The sequence below is a fragment of the Hyaena hyaena genome, unplaced genomic scaffold (assembly GCF_003009895.1).
Source record: "Hyaena hyaena isolate Hyena2069 unplaced genomic scaffold, ASM300989v1 scaffold_67, whole genome shotgun sequence".
Classification (NCBI taxonomy): Eukaryota; Metazoa; Chordata; class Mammalia; order Carnivora; family Hyaenidae; genus Hyaena; species Hyaena hyaena.
The window spans coordinates 3,271,738-3,284,868 of NW_024080699.1; the positions used below are offsets into that span (position 1 = coordinate 3,271,738).

The window sequence follows — 13,131 nt, forward strand, 5'->3', positions numbered from 1 at the left end:
GAATCTCAAGCAGGCTCTGTGCTGTGAGCAAGGACCCCAACTTCACGAACTGTGAGAACATGACCTGAGCTGAAACCAAGGGTTGGATGCTTAACCAACTGAGCCACCGGGCACCCCAACAAATAGAATTATTAACCTGTGTGTCATGTTTACACATGAAAGAAACCTCAGTTCTGAGGAACTCGAAGGGGTAGTTAGAACCTGGGGCTTACAAAGCATTTTAACAAAGAACAGTAATCTGAAAAGTGACAAGGCAAAGGAAAAGGGGTTTAGGCTTTCAGGAATGGCAAATGGGAAAAGTAAATATATCTCCGAGGGAAACTAATGAAAGATAAGTCGTGTTTAGTAAAATTGGCTATGTAGATTCCACTCAGGCCTCTGGGCTTAGAAGTTTCTGGAGATTAGGAATCACCTTGCTTTTCCTGGTGGGGAAGGAGAGGGCAGAGATTTTTTTTCTTTTTCTTTGTGTGTATGTGTGTGTTTGTGTGCACACACATGAGCTTAATTGCCTCACTTTTTTTTTTTAAGATGAGAATTCAGGAAAATGATAAAAAAAATCTATGTTCTTTGTTAGAAGGTCAGAGGAGAAATAAAAGCTGTGTCATTTATCAGTTGTGTGATGTCTTGAAATGCCTGTCCTTATGCGTCACTGTCCTTACATGTGTTTTATTGAAGGGGAAACTTGGGTGTTGTGTTAGAGACTTTTTTTTCTTGTGTCCGTTTCTTCTCAGTTGCCTTCAGCTGAAAACAATCCTTACGCCAAACTGGAATATTTTGGGGTGGCATGATCTGATCCTCTATAATATAAAGAGCTCTTAAAACTCAGTGATAAGAAAATCAACAACCCAATTTAAAAATGGGCAAATGATCTCAACAGACACCTCACCAAAGAAGATATACAGATGGCAGTTAAGACTATGAAAAGATGCTCCATATCATATATCATCAGGAAATCCAAATTAAAACAATGATGAGACACCACACCTATTAGAATGGCAAATATACAAAACACTGACAACACCGAATGCCTTCAAGAATGTGGAGCAACAGGAATTCTCATTCATTGAGAATTCTCATTCATTGCTGGTGGGAATACCAATGCCAAATGGTAAATGGTACATGTTGGAAGGCAGTTTGGCAGCCACTTATAAAACTACACGTATTCTTACCATGTGATCCAGCGATCACATTTCTTGGTATGGTTCCAAATGAGTTGAAAACTTAAGCTCACACAAAAATCTAAGCAAGGATGTTTATACAAGCTTTTATTCATAACTGCCCCAAACTTAGAAGCAACCAAGGTGTCCTTCAGTAGGTGAATGGATAAAGAAGTGTGGTGCATCCAGACAATGGAATATTAATTCACTACTAAAAAGAAGTGAGCTCTCAAGGCATGAAAAGACATGAAGGAAAGTTAAATGCATTTTCCTAAGTGAAAGAAACCTATCAGAAAAGGCTGTATACTTTGTGATTCCAATATACTGCAATGACTCCAACTATATATGACATCTGGGAAAGACAGACTATGAAGACACTGAAGAGATCAGTTATCGGGGAGCAAGGGATGAATAGGTAGAGCACGGAAGATTTTTAAGGCAGTGAAACTACTCTGTATGGTACTATAAGATTGGTACATGTCATTATACATTCGTCAAAACCCACAGAATATAGAACACTGAGAGTGAACCATAATATAAACTATGGGCTTTGGGTGGTGATGGTTATGTCATTGTAGGTAACAAGTGTACCACCATAATGCAAGACGTTGACAGTGGGGAAGGTTGTGTATGTGGGTGTGGAGGCTGGGTTATAACTCTATACTTTATGCTCAGTTTTGCTGTCGACCTAAAACTTCTCTAAAAAGTAAAGTTTATTGGGGCACCTGGGTGGCTCCGTTGGTTAAGCGTCCTACTTTGACTCAGGTCATGATCTCACGGTTCGTGGGTTTGAGCCTTGCGTCGGGCTCTGTGCTGACAGCTAGCTCAGAGCCTGGAGCCTGCTTCAGATTCTGTGTCTCCTTCTCTCTCTCACCCTCCCACCCTCCCCTGCTCGCACTCTCTCTTTCTCAGAAATAAACTTTAAAAAAATTTTAAAAAGTAAAGGTTATTAATGATAAAAAAAAAAATTACCCTCTTTGCCTCTGAAGTCAATGACCAATGGCCAGGGAGATACCTTAACTACCAAAGATATCTCTTCCCTTCTCCACTCAAGTCTCTTTTATTGAAGTGCCTACAATTTCTGTTGGGAGTAATCAAGCTCTACTGTTCTGGGAGAGGTAAGAAATCAGTTTTGTTTTGTTTTTTTAAGAGAGAGAGAGAGAGTGGGAGAGAGTGTGTGAGCAGGAAAGAGGGGCAGAATTAGAGAAAGAAAATCTTAACCAGGCTCCACACTCAGCGCAGAACCCAGGGTGGGGCTCGATCCCAAAAACCTGTGAGATCATGACCTGAGCTGAAATCAAATGTCAGACAATCAACTGAGCCACCCAGGCGCCCCTAGTTATAAAACTTCTGATTTTGCTTTAGAGGCAGGAAGATCAATCCAACAAGAAAACAAAACAAAACAGAGCAAATAAAGCACAAAGTCATCACTTTCCGTAAATCCATCAGAGAACTAAGGTCACCAACTAAGATAAACAATGACAATGAAATCCAGGGGAATAAGGGGAATAAGACTCTACGGAGAGTCTGAACACAGGAAGAGGCTTACCTATGGAAGAGCTTGGGAGGGAGAAATCCAGTGTTGGCCACAACACAAGAAAGAATCAGCTAATGTTATAATAAATAAATAAATAAAAAAGAAAACCCGAATATATGTTCACATTGTGAGTTTGGAAGCTGGGGCACTTTTCAGAGGTGTCTCTTTTGAACTCACAAGTTCCTTCCTTCCCATGGGCATCCCTGGAGGCTCATGAGAAAGACTGGAGAAGCACAACTGACCAGAGAGACCCCCCTGTGGTGTCCAGGCAGCACGGAGGATGGGAGGAAACAGACATAAAGTATCACTCACTTTCTTGAACTTTCTTTCATAGGGAGCGAAAGCTTTAAGCCACGGGAGGTGGGACATTAACCACTTTTGCACACAGGCATCCAAAGAGGTGATCGGTACTGTGACGGTGGGTGCTGGTGGGTGCTGTCACTACCGTAGCCCTGCTTCCCTCCCTTCTCCCCTTCCCCTGTCCCCTTGTGGTAAAGGCTCGAGGCTACTGGTAGACAGGAAGCAAAGCCACTCATCCATGGGGCACAGGCAAAAACATTCAGAATGAGAGAAGTAGAAAATAATAACTCTCTACCCATTATAGAGGGTCAGGAAGCTGTCTTGGGTCTGTAGTTCTGGTAGAATTATCTACCAGCACCTGGATGGTTCAGTCTTGATTTCAGCTCAGGCCACTGTCTTAGCACCTTTTAGTGAAAAGACTCTTCTTTCTGCATTCTTATCCAGTGTCACATTGACTGTAAATCTAATGTCCATAAAACGAATGTCTCTTGGGGCACCTGGGTGGCTCAGTCGGTCAAGCATTTGACTTCAACTCAGATCATGGTCTTGCAGTCTGTGATTTCGAGCCCCACATTGGGCTCTGCACTGACAGCGTAGAGCTTGCTTGGGATTCTGTCTCCCTCTCTCCCTGCCCCTCCCCTGCTTGCACATGCTCTCTCAAAAATAAATATTGAAAAAAAAATTTTTTTTAAGAATTATCTCACTGTGAGAAGAGCCAGAAATTTCCACCCAAGATTGAACTCAGATACCAGGGAGAATTTGGCTGCAAGAGGCAATTTCTATTAACAGATTATTGTTTTTTGGTGCTTCCTCCCGACCCTTAATGGAAGCTGACAAGCAGAATGTAACATTTAAATGCAAGGACAAAGGCCAAGAAAAACCAGGAGGGGGTGTTACACAGAGTTTTAGTCACTGTGATAAAGGGAACACAATGAAGCAGAAGAGAGACAGAACCCCCCCCACACACACACCAGTGGGGGGAAAGAGTGACTTGTATATATATATATAAATATAAAAAGGAAGAAATCAGTTCCCACTTCACACAACACACATTAGTTCTAGATAGACTAAACACTTAAAAGTGAAAAGCAAAACTTTAAAACTATTACAAGAAAACACAGGAGAGTCGCCAAATAGATCGTGGTGTATTCATGGGAGTGAATTACAGATGCATCAATACGGAGGAATTTAAAAAGCATATCGCTGTATGGGAAAGGGCAAGTCACAGAAGAATAATACGTTTAGCAAAACTAAACAATATGTGTTGATGCACAGGTACATGTCAATGCCATAAAGGAAAAAATGAGTCAATATTCATGCAAACTCTAGAAGGGCTAGAAACCATAAGCTTCGAGGGCAGAAGATAATAGAAGCTGGAAAATAGTAAGAATGAGCAATACCCCACCTCCCCTGGCTGCCCAGTCTGGGTCAGGCCCAAACAGGGGCTGGGAAACAAATTTAAGTTGGGTAAGAATTTGACCTCTCCTAAAACACTGGACAAGAAGAGAGTCATGTGATTCTTAGACTGACTTAGACTTTTTTAGACTACGAAATATTCATCTGCCCTTGAAGGAAAAAGCTATAGGACTTGCCTAATATTCATCTGAAGATAGAACGGAGGGAAGTCCACAGAGGGATTTGAAGGACAGGAGGAAAATTAAAGGTGTTCTCTCCAGCTTATGCAGTGAGAAATTTCATTTATGCATCCAGTTACTCACCTAATTAGAAGTCTTCAATGCCACCCCCCCCTTACCTGGAATGACCTCTAACCCCTCAACCTCACCCCCGCAGGACTCAGAAGGCCCCACCTGACCTGGCTCCACTGTCTTGAATGACTTTTCTCCTTCTTTCATGACACTGACATCACTCTGGTTTCCTTTGGTTTCTCAAACACACGCCATGTTCCCATTGACATGGGGGCCTTCTACATACTGTCCTCTTAGTCTGGAAACTTCCCCCACCCCTCTCTTCATCTGCATTCTTCTGTTCCCATCATAAGCATTCCTGCCCAGAAGTAAACTTCCAACATCCCCCAACAAGGGCTCAACCCTCCGGAAGACACTCTCGATGTCCCACACTCCTCTGCTGTCAACAGTCATTACGTGAGTTCAAGGTGTGCCCTGGTTTGAATGTCCTCTTCACTGCTCTGTGGTGCTTAACTGCCTTGCATGTAGTAAGTTTCAAGGAATTATTTGTGGAAGAAAGGAATGAAGGGCTCACCCTGCTCCAGAGCCTGAATATCTAGAATCTGCCTTGGCCTATTGCTGACTTTGGAACTTTGAGTCCCAAATCCTTGACCTGCCCAGGTGAAGTTTGGCTTTCTTCTAGTTCTCTGATCTTGGTGCTTTGCTCCCATTTCCTGCCTTGGAGATGCCCCATTCCCTCGTTTCTGCACAAGTAGAGCAAAGTTGGAATCTGACCCCAGAATGTGCTGTCTCGCTTTTCCCAAGTTCACCTTACACCACTTCACTTTCAGGAAAGACCAACAGTAAGCACTTGTTTTCCCTAACGGAAAGAAATCCCAAGAGAATGTTCACTTCCATGAGAAAAGGCAAAAAGTGAAAACAGAATCCAGCTTTTGTTTTGCAGTGAGCAGAGCCCCCTTCCAGGGGCAGCGCACACCCCCAGTGGCAAGAGGGTCCCACTGAGCCCCTCCCCCTCGGCCGATCACAGGCTGCCAGAGCTCGGACCTGTGGGAGTAGCTGTGGTTTATCTCCATTCATTCTGTGCATCCTTTAGCAAGATGTGTCATAAAGCACCAGGAAAAGCCTCATGGAGGTTATTTTTGGGGTCTGGGAATGCTCAGGAAATTTTCCATAAAAATTAAGGGCAATTGTGTCTTTCCTTTATGCCAGTTTGGCCTTCAGAAAGTTTCATAGGAACCCTCTGCTTTTGGATAGCGAGGAAAAATTTGTATCTGGATCTTTAAGAGAATCATATGCGTTTTAAAATTATTAGGCTGTAAAAAGAGAATATTAACATTGAGATTATATTAATCATGTTAGTCTTCTAAAAAGTGATTCTAGGGGCGCCTGGGTGGCTTAGTCGGTTAAGCATCCGACTTTCGCTTAGGTCATGATCTTGCGGTTCGTGGGTTCGAGCCCTGCGTCGGGCTCTGTGCTGACTGCCAGCTCAGAGCCTGGAGCCTGTTTCAGAGTCTGTATCTCCCTCTCTCTCTGACCCTCCCCTGCTCACGCTGTCTCTTTCTCTCTCCCCTAGAAATAAATAAAAATATTAAAATAAATAAATAAATAAAAAGTGATTCTGTATGTTTTCTACAAGGACGTGCCTATATAAACTAAGTGGCAGGGTGCCTGGGTGGCTTAGGCAGTAAGTGTCCGACTTGGCTCAAGTCATGATCTCATGGTTCATGAATTTGAGCCCCACCTCGGGCTCTGTGCTGACAGCTCAGAGCCTGGAGCCTGCTTTGGATTCTGTGTCTCCCTCTCTCTGACCCATCCTTGCTCACACACTCCCTCTCTCTCTCTCAGAAATTAAAAAAAAAAAAAAAAAAAAAAAAGATGTACTCTATTTGGTACAGTTAAGAGCACTACTCAAACAAGTCGACCCAGAATTGAGCGTTTAGAAACCAGTGTGCAATCTAACTACGTGTGAGGCCAATTGGTCACTACCTGGAGTGTATCACTTTTCCCAAGTGGATGTTGCTGAATTTCTTGGTGTGTATACTTTGTTGAGACTCGTTTTTGGGGACGTATGCAAAGAAGACCATTTCTTTTAAAGTGATGAACTGTGGCGCCAGGGCAGTTTCAAAGCCCATGCCAGGAACCTGGAGGAGCAAAGAAGAAAACATTGCATCTAAACTGCTTCATACTTCAATTAGGGCAAAATGCAAGTATCAGATTTGTTTCCAGTTTAGGTCCAAACAGTACGTTTTGTTTATCCGTAGGAGTAACATCTCAACATGTTCTGTTTGAGCCTCCACGCATGTGTGAGGGATAATGTCTCCTGCTGGTGAGGAGGCAAATTCTGGGGAGATTCAGTTCAGGATTCCTGTGACCTTGGCAGAAGACTGGAGAAGAAGAGAGCACGAATTCATGCCTTCCGCTGTGTGGGAAGGGTCTCAGGTGCAGATTTCAGAGTTCCTATCTTACTGGGGTTTTGTTTTGTCTTGCTTTGTTTTGTTTTTCTAACAGGAAGGGGCTGTGGTGTACCGCTCCTCGCTTGAAAGCTGCTGTCCCCGGCTGCATGCCAGTGACCATCACAGCTGCCGTCCGCACCCCCAGCTCCCATGCTATAGCCTTCCCCGTTTCTTCTGTTTCACAAGCCTTTCGCCATAGTTTACGCCAGCACCACTGCCCCAACTTCTGACCCATAGGTCTTTGAGACACGCTCTTCTCTAATCCTGATCTTGCCCATCTTGGGGAATTTGGGGGGCCATCTCGAAGGAAGTGTTGTGGGGTTGACCCCATTGCTATGCCATGGGGAGTGTGGGTGGTAGATAGTGCAGACTGGTCGGGGGGTGCGGCCATTCGGTAGTGCCTCCTAGACTCACTTTCTGTTAACGTCTTGACCCCCTAGTCTCTTAAACTTGGGAACCCACTGAAAAGGGGAGAGAGTGGGAAACAGCTGCAAGAATAGACTTGAGACAGAACCAGGGTCTTGAGGGCTCTTGAAAAGCTGAGAGTGCTTTAGAATCCCAAATGCCACAGGCGCCTGGGTGGCTCATTCGGTTAAGTGTCTGACTTTGGCTCAGGCCATGATCTCACTGCTCATGGGTTTGAACCCCATGTCGGGCTCTGTGCTAACAGCTCAGAGGCTGGAACCTGCTTTGGATTCTGTGTCTCTCTCTGCCCATCGCCTGCTCATGCTCTCTGCTGGGAGCCGTTTCTGAACTCATAGCTTGAGAAAACTCCTTATGAGGTTAAGGTAAGTTGGACGGACTCTTAAGGTCAGAGGGCGACGCTGATATCCTCCTGCACCCAATTATTTTGGCCTGAGTACCGACCCCCAAGTCACCTTGTTAATTGACATTAGGAGTGACTCATTCTGGCTTTGATATGCTGATTACGCTTTGTGAAAGAACTTACTAAAGGAACTTCTTTCGTGGTTATGGGAGCAACATTGTGTTCCAGTTCCTAAAAGACCCATTTTCCTTAATACTTCCCATTAAGCAATGAGCATAACTTTTTTTTTAAATGTTTTATTTATTTCTGAGAGAGAGAGAGAGAGCGCAGGAGCAGAGGAGGGTCAGAGAGAGAGGGAGACACAGAATCTGAAACAGGCTCCAGGCTCTGAGCTGGCTGTCAGCACAGAGCCCGATGTGGGGCTGGAACCCACGAATCGTGAGATCATGACCTGAGCCGAAGTCGGATGCTTAACCGACTGAGCCACTCAGGCGCCCAGCAATGAGCATAACTTTTGCCTTTACGATGCTAATGACACCTCTGGGCTGTTCCCCATTCTTTTGCATATCAATGTTCTGGAGAATCTTTACTGATAAAAGGATTTATCATCAGAATGCCATTCCTGTGCCGCCTCCTCCCCCTCCCCCCCCCAAACACTAAATCATAAAATAAAGTTGAGTCTTGACAGTGTGGAGAGGCCTGGCTGGTGACCAGAAAGAATCTCGCACCTCTCTCATCATCCCTCCTCGCCAACACCGTCCATCCTTCAGGGACCCCTGGACCGGCCAGAGCTGGACTCCGGCAGCTCTCTCTCTTTCGAAAATAAATAAGTTTTTAATTTTTTAAAATGTTTTATTTATTTCTGAGAGAGAGAGACAGTGTGAGCAGGGGAGGGTCAGAGAGACAGGGAGACACAGAATAGTAAGCAGGCTCCAGACTCTGAGCTAGCTGTCAGCACAGAGCCTGATGTGGGTCTCGAACCCACGAATCGTGAGATCATGACCTGGGCCAAAGTCGGACGCTTAACTGACTGAGCCACCCAGGTGCCCCTTAAACAATTTCTTAAATTATTAGAGCAATATGTATGTACATCGCCTGTGAGGAAGTCCTATATTAGAAAAGGGGAAAAAAAATGAAGGGGCAGAGTTAATATTTTACAGGAAAGGTAAACCATTAGGAAAAATGGAACTCATATTTCTTGGTCAACCTTGCGAGGTAGAAAACCAAACCTGTCATGAACCTGGGTTGGAAGCAGTAGGTCTGAGAAATAGCTTAGAATATCCAGTCATGTTGCTATGAAGATATTCTAGGTGGAGTTAAAGTCATATAACCCTGAGTGGGACTGGGAAGAAGGATTTGGATATGTTCTCTGTTATCTGGAGGTTTTCTCCTGTAGTCAAACAGAGCAAAGTGCATTAATAAGAGTTTGTCCCATGGAAAATACCTTCCAGTGTCCCCACAATTCTGTGTATGGAATGTGGCATCTATTCTTAAAACAAGGTAAACAATTCCAACGCATTTTATCACTAACCTGTCTAAAAATACCTTTAGAATTTCCAAAGCCTGAAAATGACCCACCAGCTTCAAAATGGTCTGGAGTCAGTTTATGTATAAAACCCATGTGATCATAGTATAATGTGAAAATATTGTCATTAATAGATCCGATTTTACTGTATCTTCTTAATCCTATTAGGAAAGAAACAGAGTTTTAATACCATACCCCATAAAAAAAAAGACTTCACTTAAACTAAGGGGTGGAAATAGGGTTTTGAGATTCCACAATTAGTAAAATACATGTTAGTCTTGGTTAAGTCCCTCCAAAGTCCTTTCCCGGCTCCATTTCATTGCAGAACCTGTTCCCTGAAGTAGGTGAAGGCCAGGGTGAGGGTCAGGAGAGGTCTGGAGAAAGAGGTGAGCTCTCCCTGGTGGTGGTTCCTCTTCCTGATGCTGGGAGAGTTCTGTGCAGAGACCAAGGGGTCATTAGCTATCCTGGGATGACTATGTTGAACCAAATTTGGTGTCCTGTATTTCTCTCATGGCTTTAGAGAAACATGATAGGAAGTCCTGGCAGTAATCTGGTAGTAGATTAGAGTAGCATTCACCTAACCAAACAGACACTGGTCCGGAGAGGGAGGGAGGGAGGGAGGGAGGGAGAGAGAGAGAGAGAGAGAGAGAAAACGAACAAACATGAGAACGAGGACTGCCTCCCTCGACCCCTAATGTTGGAGCCCCCAGGACTCAACCCAATTTTTAGATCTCTTCTCTCTCTCTGGAGATCTCATCCAGTCTTAGGATTTTAAATCCATTTTTTTAATGTTTTATTTATTTCTAGGAGAGAGAGAGAGAGAGACAGCGTGAGCAGGGGAGGGTCAGAGAGAGACGGAGTCACAGACTCTGAAACAGGCTCCAGGCTCCGAGCTGGCAGTCAGCACAGAGCCCGACGCGGGGCTCGAACCCACGAACCGCGAGATCATGACCCGAGCGAAAGTCGGACGCTCAACCGACTAAGCCACCCAGGCGCCCCAAATCCATTTTTTTTTTAAGAGTAGGCTTCACACTCAGCACATAGACCAACGTGGGGCTTGAGTTCACAATCTTGAGCTCAAGACCTGAGCTGAGATCAAGAGTCAGACACTTGACTGAGCCACTCAGGTGCCATTAAATCCATCTTTATGCGATGATTCTCAGATGTAAACCTTGCATCCCATTCTTTTCCCTGAACTCCAGATTTGTAGATCTAGCTGCCTACTGACAGCTCCAGATCCACAGCGGGGTCGGGCATCTCAACCCAAACTCATCCCAGACTGCACTCCCAAACCCCAGGCAAACTCCTCCACCCTTAGCCTTCCTCCTCTCCATGGCAGCAGCTGCATTTTTCGTTTTGCTCAATCCATAACCGTGGTGTCAATCTTAACTCCCCTCTTCTTCTCACACCCTATACCTAAGCCATCAGCAAATCCTACTGACTCTAGTCTCAAGATACATACAGAAGCCAATCTTTACTCACCAATTCTGCCTCTGTCACCACACACAAGTAGATATGATATGGGCTGAGGTTTATTGAGAGGAATTAGCTCATGCAATTATGGAGGCTGAAAACTCCTATGACCTGCAGGCTGTAAGCTAGAGAAGCGAGGGCCTGAGAAACAGAAGACCAGACGGCATAACACCCAGGCAGAAGACAAAGACGTGAGAACTGAAAACCAGAAAGGCCCCTAGTTTAAGTCCCAGGCTAAGGACAGGAGAAGACTTACATCTCAGCTCACAGGCAGGCAGGAAGCAAAGGAGGAAACTGTTTTCCTTCACCCCTTTGTCCCACTCAGGCCCCCAAGGGATTGGATGAGGCCCACCCACCCACACTGAGCAGGGCCGTCTGCTTTACAGAGCCCTGGTTCAAATGCTAATCTCCTCCAGAAACACCCTCAGGGTCACATTCAGAAATACTGTTTAATCTGGGCAAGCCTTGGGGCAGCTGGGGGGCTTAGTTGGTTAAGTGTCCAATTTCGGCTAAGGTCTTGATCTCTTAGTTCATGAGTTCACACCCCTCATGGGGCTCTGTGCTGACAGTTCAGAGCCTGGAGCCTGCCAGATTCTGTCCCTCCTTGGCTCATACTCTGTCTCTATCAAAAATAAGAATAAAAAAAAAAAAAATTTTTTTTTTTAAAAATCTGGGCACCTCTTGGCCCAGTCAAGTTGACACAAAATTAACCATTATAGTTGCTAGGGTTCACTACACCCTATTTCATCTATAAACATGAGATACACTTTTTTCAGGATTTAACATCTTGATTGAAATCACTTTTATAATTGCTGTGTCTTACAATCAATGTCCACCAGGTGGCGCTCACAGTACAGTGGTCAATTCCGCACGTACTTTGTGTCAGCTTTTTATCTTGTCCATCACTTCAAGTTTCCTGAAGCACTGGTATAACACAAGTTGAATTTTACGGATGCTTAAGATGCCTTAAATAATATTACATTATAATTTGGCATTGAAACAAAATTATTATGGGCTCCGTAAGAGAAGAAAACAAAGCAGGGCATATATTTATCAGTAAACAACACTGGAAGAATTACCACAATTTTACATTTTCTTGTATGACTAAACCAAGTATTTCCTAGGACCTACGAAAGAGAGAGTCAGGGGCGCCTAGGTGGCTCAGCTGGTTGAGTGTCTGACTTTGACTCAGGTCATAACCTCACAGTCCGTGAGTCTGAGTCCTATGTGATTCGGGCTCTGAGCTGTCAGCACAGAGCCTTTTCAGATTCTGTGTCTCCTCTCTCTCTGTCCCTCCCCCACTCACGCTCTCTCTCCAAAAATAAACAAACATGAAAAAAAAGGAAGAATCCCACAAGGAGATGAAATTCCATTATCTTTTGCTAGTGAAATACCACTCAAAATGATTACCCTGTCACAAACCAAGTAAGGTCATAGTGTCAGACTAATCCATGCATCACTCAGTAACACTGTTAAAATGCTACATTAAGGTTTGATTGGAAGTTTTTCTTTGTGTTAATGGAACAAAGTCATCTTACGATCAGTAAATCTCAGGTTTGATTAAACAAAGGTTTTACAATTTTCTGTGGGCTTTGCATGTGAATTTCTAGTGGAGTTGGCTCCAAATTCTTAGGTAATATTATTTTTCTCTGAAGGTTCTGGAGAAGAATATGTGCTCTTCATTGTCGCAGCAGTAAAGTCCAAGGCTGGCCTGATTTTTTTTTTTTTGTGCCTTCAAAACGGATTTACATTTTCTATTTCAAATAATTCAGAAGTGTTTTGCTTTTAGTTAAAAAAAAAATCTTATTGTCAGTCTTGGTTTCCTTTATTGTTTTCTACTTTCAGTATTTATTCATTCACCCATCCATCCATTTGTACCGGAGGGAACGTACCAGAAACTGCAGATAGAAACATAGCCACCATCCCTGTTCGTCATTGAAAATTCCTACAACTAGAAGTTTCCCAGTCTTTAGCATCTGTATTTATCATTTTAGTTTCTTTCCACTTATTTTTTTAATTTATTTATTTTTTAAAAAGTTTTATTTATTTCTAGGAGAGAGAGAGAGAGACAGCGTGAGCAGGGGAGGGTCAGAGAGAGAGGGAGTGACAGACTCTGAAACAGGCTCCAGGCTCTGAGCTGGCAGTCAGCACAGAGCCCGACGCGGGGCTCGAACCCACGAACCGCGAGATCATGACCTAAGCGAAAGTCGGACGCTTAACTGACTAAACCACCCAGGTGCCCCACTTTTTTTTTCTACATAGACATGTTTCTTT

At 44.0% G+C, this 13,131-nt stretch overlaps 1 protein-coding gene across 1 annotated transcript in view; it reads right to left on the reverse strand.

Annotated features, from left to right (window-relative positions):
* The window catches only part of CATSPERB (cation channel sperm associated auxiliary subunit beta), a 120,003-nt gene that overhangs the window by 35,108 nt on the left and 71,764 nt on the right, over window positions 1-13,131 (reverse strand). Inside the window, exons 17-18 of the mRNA XM_039232511.1 lie at window positions 9,391-9,545; window positions 6,627-6,781 (exon numbers count right to left, since the gene is read on the reverse strand). Coding sequence (XP_039088442.1) covers window positions 6,627-6,781; window positions 9,391-9,545 — 310 coding nt within the window. The remainder of the gene's footprint in view (window positions 1-6,626; window positions 6,782-9,390; window positions 9,546-13,131) is intronic.